Below are 7,625 nucleotides of genomic sequence, written 5' to 3'. Positions count from 1 at the left end.
TTTTTTTTTTTTTGTAGTGTGACAGTGCCTCCTTGTGGGCATAGAGGCCATGTGCTGGTCAGAATCTGTTTTATAGCAAATGTTGTGCCTAAAGAAATAAAAACATAGAATTTTTATTAGTTGAGATTATAATTATGCTATAATTTTTACTTTTAAAGTATTTAATTATTATATATTCCTTGTAGGGAAAGAAACAGTTTGTTGAGATTTTTAACTGTATTTGTATTTGCTGCTCTCTTTAGGACAGGGTGACTTTCAGGAGAATAATTGTAAAAAACAATGCCAAAAAGAGAAAGATGTACGAGAGCTTTATTGAGTCGCTGCCATTCCTCAAGTCTCTGGAGGTGAGCTGTGCTTTCTTCTGCTGTGGGGGCTGCTTTGTTAGGACGCATTCGTTTCCTGAAAAGTTCTTGTGACAGTCTTGCAAAGCCAACCTTGCTGGAAACTTGAGTTTTAATCCCCAGAACACATATGAAGGTGGAAAAGTGTCTCCTGATCTCCACAGAATGTGTGTTATAGTTCCCTACAGTAATAATCATGATGATGGTGGTAATAATGATAATAACAATTTTAAAGTATAAAAGAGCAGATGGAGACATAAGATTTCATTGCTTTTTCTTTTACTGCCTATAACTACATTTTATCCTGCTTTGGGAATAAGGCTCTTATTTAGACTTTATAGCAAGTCTGTAGGTACTATTTATCTGATAGCAAGTGTAAGAAGGCCAGCATCCACTCACTCTTCTCCCCACTAGCATTCAATGTGTTGAAAATCATCTCTGCCCTGTCTTCAGAGTATCTCCAGCACCCAGTCATTTCCCGTTGACTTCACCAGTCCCACCTACTGTCTGTCTCTTCATTGCCTCCTGCATGACTTCTGCCAGCCACCTACAGAAGAATCCCTTCAAATCCCAGGTCACTGCAGTCTTGTTAACAACCTTCCCAGGACAGAATAACTTTGAAGAAGGCCACAGAGGTCCCAAGCTCCGAGTCTGTACCTCTCTGACAACATTTCTAACTGCTCCACTTTCATCCTGCCATAGACATTAGCTTCCTGCTGTTGCATACACACGCCAGCCCTCACTTCTGACCTGTGCACTTGCTGTCTGTCTAGGACAGCCTCCCTCACAACTCCATGGCTTCTCCTTCGTTTCTTAGCCCAAATATCTTCCCAGTGAGACAGCTGTTTCTTATCTTTGAAGATAGATACTCATGAAAGAATTGTTACCTTACAAATTCCACTTTGCCAGAATTCATTGTGAAGTGATTTTCTAGACATTTTATAACAGATAAAGCCTATTTGAACTCTCTTGAAAGTGATTACAGAGAAATAGATATATGTACCTATGGTGTCGTAAACTAGCAAGTGTTGGCATGGTAGTGTCTCTGTGAGTTGCTGGTTTATGCCTGGGAGAATCTTGGCCATGTGGTGGAATGCACAGGCAGCTGATCTTCTTTAGAAGCTCAGCTTCTAAATAGGCTGTATCAGGGAAGTAATCCAGTCAGACCAAGCCACGTGACGTGGCAGAAAGCAACCCAGGAGGGGACTCTGGCAAATTGGCGGACATGTGCTCTCTCTGAGGGAGCAGCTGCCGTTCCTCCGGAGCTTTATTGCTAGCATATCCATATGCTGTGGATTTGGGCTGGGAGTTGGCTGAGGCTTCTGGTATTTTACAGGAAACTAGAAATGCGATTTTTTTTCCTACTTCTGGATTCTAGCAGTTAATATAGCAACTACACAATCAAAAACTGTTGAGTTTGTTTAGCTGTATAGGCCACCCCTTATAAACATGTAAGACAGGTAAGATTACATAATTGGTCGGTGTATTGTCAGGGTTCTCCAGAAGAACAGAGTTTATATGATATATACATACATGCGTGCCATTTATTAAAGCAGCTTATAGGCGGTGGTCCCACAAGTCCAACAAAGGCTGTCTCCTAATGGAAAGTCCAAGAATCCAGTAGTCCACAAGGCTGGATGTCTCAGCTGGTCTTCAGTATACTCTAGAATCCTGAAGAAGTAGTCTCTAATGCCAGGGCAGGAGTGGACTTGCAGGCAGAGGGAGCAAGAGCTTCCTTCTTGCACATCCTTTATATAGGCTGCAGCAGAATTTGTGGTCCAGGTGAAAGGTGGATCTTCGCAGCTCAAAAACTCTGGATTAAAGATTAAAAATCTTTGCACCTAAAAGCTCTGGATTAAAAATGCATCTTCCCACTTGAAGTAACTTAAGGAGAAACAGTCCCTCCCTGGCGTTTGCAGCCACTGGGGTTTTAGTGAGTACAGATGTAATGAAGCTGTAACCAGGAATAAACACCACGGTCTCTCATGCAGAACTCTGCTCTGTAGGTTTCGGAACGCCTGAAGGTGGTGGATGTGATTGGCACCAAAGTTTACAATGATGGAGAACAGATCATTGCTCAGGTATGGTACTGATCTGCCATCCAGCTTAGGGCTACATTCCAGAAGGTCTTAGAAATCCTGTTCAACTTCGTTTTCATAATTAGTATGCAGCGTGGGATTAAATGAATATTTCTTCCACCAAACTTATTAAAAATGCTTTTATAGCCGGTAAGTAATCTGGATGTTTCTGTTTAAATAATTTACTCGTAATGACTGTGCATTAAACCATTACTTAGCTGAGTGGTTTGCAATTTGTAACATGAAATCCACATGTATAGTGGGAGTAAGATGTCACGTGTAAGAGGGAAAAGTGGTGGCTATCCCATGAAATTACCAAGAACCCAGGTCCACAGGCCGACGAGTTCTGCATGATTATTAGTTCTTGAGATCTGCTTCCAGATAACACTCACCAGAAAGAGCTCACATGGTACCATGTGCAAGCATTGGATGTGTTAATAAAAATACCCTCTAACCCTCATGTTTTTCCGAACTCCCAGTGGGAACCAGTTGTAGTACGTGAGCCAGAGAGCTCATAGAAAGTAGGCTTTATAGACCCTTGAAAGATGCACATGACTTGAGTGGATTTCTAATGAGAGTTCATGCAAAAACCAGGAATACTGGGTGTGTACGTAGAGAAGAGACCTTTCTGTTCCAGCAGTCTTTTCAGAGCCGGAAGTCCACTGTCAGAGACTGACACGTCATCTCGGTGCCTAAGGGCTGTAAAAGCTCCAGAGTCAACAACTGTTGCTTCTGAAAGTTCCCAGGTGCTTTTTGCTCCTGGCAAGTCTTTATGCTAATGCTGGTTACTTTGGGCGGACAAGGGGAGCACAGTGCTACTTCCCAAGGAGCATAGAATGACTGCAGTAGCCTGCTGGTGGGAGGGGCCCCTGGGACCTACAGCGGCACTACCCTTTCTTGTATACTGCTCAGCCCAAAATTAGGGCGAAGATTCCTAATCTGGGTTACTTGCCATATTTTCTGGTAGAGGCAATATTTAGAATGCCTAAGGCGTTACTGTAGAATTATCATAACCTCAGGATGGAGACTGGCCTACGACTTCACTTTCCAGACTGGAATCTGTAGGCCAGCTTCAAAGGCGTGGTTTCAGAGTCGCTGTGGAACTTGCCTGCTCACCCTGCCTTTTTGTTTTAATAGGGAGATTTGGCAGATTCTTTCTTCATTGTAGAATCTGGAGAAGTGAAGATTACTATGAAGAGAAAGGTAAACAGTCCCCAAATTCCTCATATCTGCAAGGAAAATAATGGATTTTTTTTTTTTAAATGATCTCAGACTTCACTGTAACTGACTTGTTGGCTCCTTAGGGTAAATCAGAAGTTGAAGAGAATGGAGCTGTGGAAATCGCTCGATGTTTTCGGGGGCAGTACTTTGGAGAGCTTGCCCTGGTCACTAACAAACCAAGAGCAGCGTCTGCACACGCCATCGGGACTGTCAAGTGCTTAGGTAGGGGTCACAGGGGTGAGCCTGGTCATGTCTGCACTCCAGGCTTTCCTACCGTATGGGCCATTTTATCGGGTTCACAAGTGCTAAGAGCCTCACAAAGTATGACCAGGGTTTGGACTTACTTTAACTATTGAAGTAAGGACTCCCAGCTAGCAAGTTTTATATCTATGTAGTCAAGAAAATGCCACGTGTTATGTTCCTCAAAAGAGAAGGCATGTTTCTGCAGTCCATTATTAAATTGCAGGCCAGTGTGGGGCGTAGGCTTCCTTGCCCAGGACTGGCTTTAGGTCTGTCAGAGCATAACCAGCTGTTCTTCTTTAGCTTCTTATTGCTCTCTTCTACCTGGGGAGCTTGGCAGAAATGCCACTTTCAGTTGGTATCCATAGGGATTTTGTGTCTAAGAAATCACTCCCTTTGGTTCAGGAAATAGGAAGGAACATCAATGACATTTTAAAAAATTGGTTCGGCAGTAATTATCCTCTCCACGTTCCTCACAGTTCAGAAAGATAAAAGTTAGTTTCAGTGCTTTTAAGATTCCCAAAGATCCTCAGAATTAATTCCTTACAGAGTCACTTTGTAAAAGGTTTACAATAAATGCAATATTAGTCAAATGAGACTTGGGTAAAAGAGGAAAGCTGACAGGAACTCTCGGCACTCTTGACTGTCAGAGTGAGGGTGACGTGGGAGCGGTTTCTTACTTTATCCCGTAATAATTGTAAGGGTGCGGGAAAAATGCAGGAAGTGTAGAAAAATGCAGGAAAAGCTAAGACCCCCCCCATGTCGGCACCTTCTGCCTGTGCTTTCCCCTACTGTAATTCCTTTCTGTTTGTTTGATCTGCGTGAAGTTTCTGTTTTAAGCATGTTTCCAGGAATTTTATTAATACATCAAACTTTTGCATTCTATTAGGTAAATACACACATAATAAATTGTATAATTACTCTCTGGTAAATGTTTTATGGGCTTTGGGTCCAATTTGTATATGTGTGTATACATGCATAGATGGCTTTTAGTTTTTTCTTAGAAATGGTTTTCTGACCAGGTTTTCTTAAATGATTCTCTTCAATTATATATTACATCTATAAATAACACTTTCACAAACAGCATGAGTTTTGCATATTCACCATCATCACCACCTCCTCTCTCTTGGTCTTGTTCTGCTCTTCAAATAGGGCCCCCTCCACTTTCAGGGGAAGTTCTTTTAAAATTTAGATTCTACATCTGGAGGAAAACCTACAGTTCACTTAATGTGAGGTATCCAAGCTTTGTTCTTTTTTCTGCAAATGATACAATTTATTGTTCCTTATACACACTCCATTGTATGTATAAATTTTCTTTTTCCATTTGATGATGGATACTTAGGAAGATTCCATAACGTGGCTATGGTGTATACACAGGCAGCTGGATTGCTCTATCATGTGCTGATTTTGACTTCTTCAGACATGTGCCTAGGTATGGTAGAGCCTGAATAAAATTGTAGGTCTGGTTTTTAGTCTAATGAGGAACTTCTAAACCGATTTCCTAGTAGCTACAATAATGTATATTCAAGAGCCTTGCCAGCTTTTATTGTCTCTTGATGACACGCTGCTTTGACTAGGGTAGACAGACATCTCAGTGTAGTGCTGGTCTGATTTCTCAGATGGCTATTTTTCTTTTTTTTAAATCTATTGGCTACTTGTTTAGAGTAGTTCATTTGACTACTTAAGGATTCAGAACACATGGCTAGACCGCTTTTATCTTCACTCATGTGCCTGCTATACCATGTACCTGCTATACCATGTGAGAATGCCTTATAAACCTTCCCCTTTTACCTTTGCAAATTTGAGAGACAGAGTTTGACCTAGGGCTATTTGTAATTTGATGCTAATTCCCTTCTCCAGTGAGGGGCTTGGAACCAGGAAAGAGTCAGCACTCAGGTGATTTCCTGTAAACCTTCTTCCCACCTTAATTTGTAAAATAAAGACGAGAGCTGGTGATTGAATAGATGAAGAGAAGGTGGAGCTAAAAGTTGAGAGAAAGAGGAGGAGCGAGTGAGAGAGAGGGAACTTTGGAGGAAGAGGTGGAAGGAAAGCCAAGCAGAAGCACGTGGCCTGGAGAAACAGCAAGTTATTACATCTATCTTCCTCATAGATGGGGAGGATGGTAGTGCAGTGGTAGATCTGCCCAATCTAGGCACACAGCTTGTATTCATATTAATTGAGATGTGTTTTCATTGCTGGGCCACATTTGGGTTGGAGATTTACCGCAACAGCTTGACGTGTTAGAGCAGTGAGTTTTAAAATGCTTGAGACAAGCCAGGCAGTAGTGGCCCATGCCTTTAATCCCAGCACTTGGGAGGCAGAGGCAGGTGGATTTCTGAGTTCGAGGCCAGCCTGGTCTACGGAGTGAGTTCCAGGACAGCCAGGGCTACACAGAGAAACCCTGTCTCAAAAAATCAAAAAAAAAAAAAAAAAAGCTTGAGACAGCAAAGTCTGCTGTCACCAGTCTGTAATTCCAATACCTGAAGCACAAAGATCATAAACTCAAGCCCAGCTTGTTCAAGGTCAGCATGGACTACATAGCCAGGCTGCCTCAAAACCAAACACTCAAAATAAAATGCTTGAAGCAGACAAGCCATGAAGTTATGGTGACAGAAGCAGGTGAAAGCCTTATGTTATCACTTTTGAATTGCATCGACAGTGGTATAAATGTGTAAAACACAGATGATATTGTAAACTCTGAGAATCAGGTAGGAAACACTCCTGTACCACCTTTGAGGTGTTTATATGATTAGGGTGAAGCATCACAGTTTAACTTGCCATGTTGAGACCCTCATTTCCTCATCATGGATCAGGACCTTACATCAACTGCATCACAAGGCCATCATCTGTCAAAGCAGTTTAGATAGATTATAGCCAGAGATGTCCCTATTTCTTTTTTTGAAGTAGAACATTTTAACTTTTTTTCAATATTTTTATAATAGCTACCTAAAATTCTCTTGCATTGTTAATATATCAAAACTACAGTATCATAATGGAATATCATAGTAGAAAGGAACGACAAAGCAATTCCTGAGTTTTTCAAGGAATGGTATTTTTAATTTAATTTTTTCTTTTCTTAGCCATGGATGTGCAAGCATTTGAAAGGCTTTTGGGTCCTTGCATGGAAATTATGAAGAGGAACATCGCCACCTATGAAGAACAATTAGTCGCGCTGTTTGGAACAAACATGGATATTGTTGAGCCCACTGCATGAAGCAAAAGTATGGAGAAGAAAGACCATTAGTGAAACAGTTACACAGTAGTGCTTAGTCCACTGAGGGTGTGTCTGTGTAGATGCCAAGCATTTTCTGTGATTTCAGGTTTTTCCTTTTTTAAACAAAAAAACATTTACACTATATCAGTAAACAGTAGTGATTTTAATAGTCAATAGGCTTTAACATCACTTTCTAATGGGTAGTTCATAAATTAACATAATCACAAAAATGACTTTCTATTTCATAAAATTGACTGAAAGGTTTATTCAAATGGTTATAATATATTGAAAGCATACATGTTTAAGAAGATAAAAGATGTACTCATAGGCCAATCAGTGTGTTTGGATTATTCAAGTATCGTATTAGTGACTATGCCCCTTTAAGAGGGAAGCTGGCAGTGGCTCATGCGCTCTAATGTGGTATCACATTCTTTTTATAATTCATCAGACAATGTCAATCATTTCATTTTCTACCTTTCCTGGCTTGATAAGTTGTGTGTTAGCCTTGGCCTATTGGTAAAATGGTGTGAA

General features: G+C 41.0%; 1 protein-coding gene across 2 annotated transcripts in view; it reads left to right on the top strand.

Annotated features, from left to right (window-relative positions):
* The window catches only part of Prkar2b (protein kinase cAMP-dependent type II regulatory subunit beta), a 104,143-nt gene that overhangs the window by 95,522 nt on the left and 996 nt on the right, over nucleotides 1-7,625 (top strand). The window contains exons 7-11 of one of the 2 annotated variants that reach the window (XM_031355290.1): nucleotides 243-344; nucleotides 2,348-2,422; nucleotides 3,557-3,622; nucleotides 3,724-3,862; nucleotides 6,961-7,101. In XM_031355290.1, coding sequence (XP_031211150.1) covers nucleotides 243-344; nucleotides 2,348-2,422; nucleotides 3,557-3,622; nucleotides 3,724-3,862; nucleotides 6,961-7,094 — 516 coding nt within the window. In that variant the 3' untranslated portion in view covers nucleotides 7,095-7,101. Of the gene's footprint in view, nucleotides 1-242; nucleotides 345-2,347; nucleotides 2,423-3,556; nucleotides 3,623-3,723; nucleotides 3,863-6,960; nucleotides 7,428-7,625 lie in introns of those variants that run through there. The other variant, XM_031355288.1, reaches the window with a different exon arrangement.

This window comes from Mastomys coucha, unplaced genomic scaffold, assembly GCF_008632895.1.
Source record: "Mastomys coucha isolate ucsf_1 unplaced genomic scaffold, UCSF_Mcou_1 pScaffold6, whole genome shotgun sequence".
NCBI lineage: Eukaryota > Metazoa > Chordata > Mammalia > Rodentia > Muridae > Mastomys > Mastomys coucha.
This window is presented reverse-complemented; position numbering and strand designations above follow the sequence as displayed.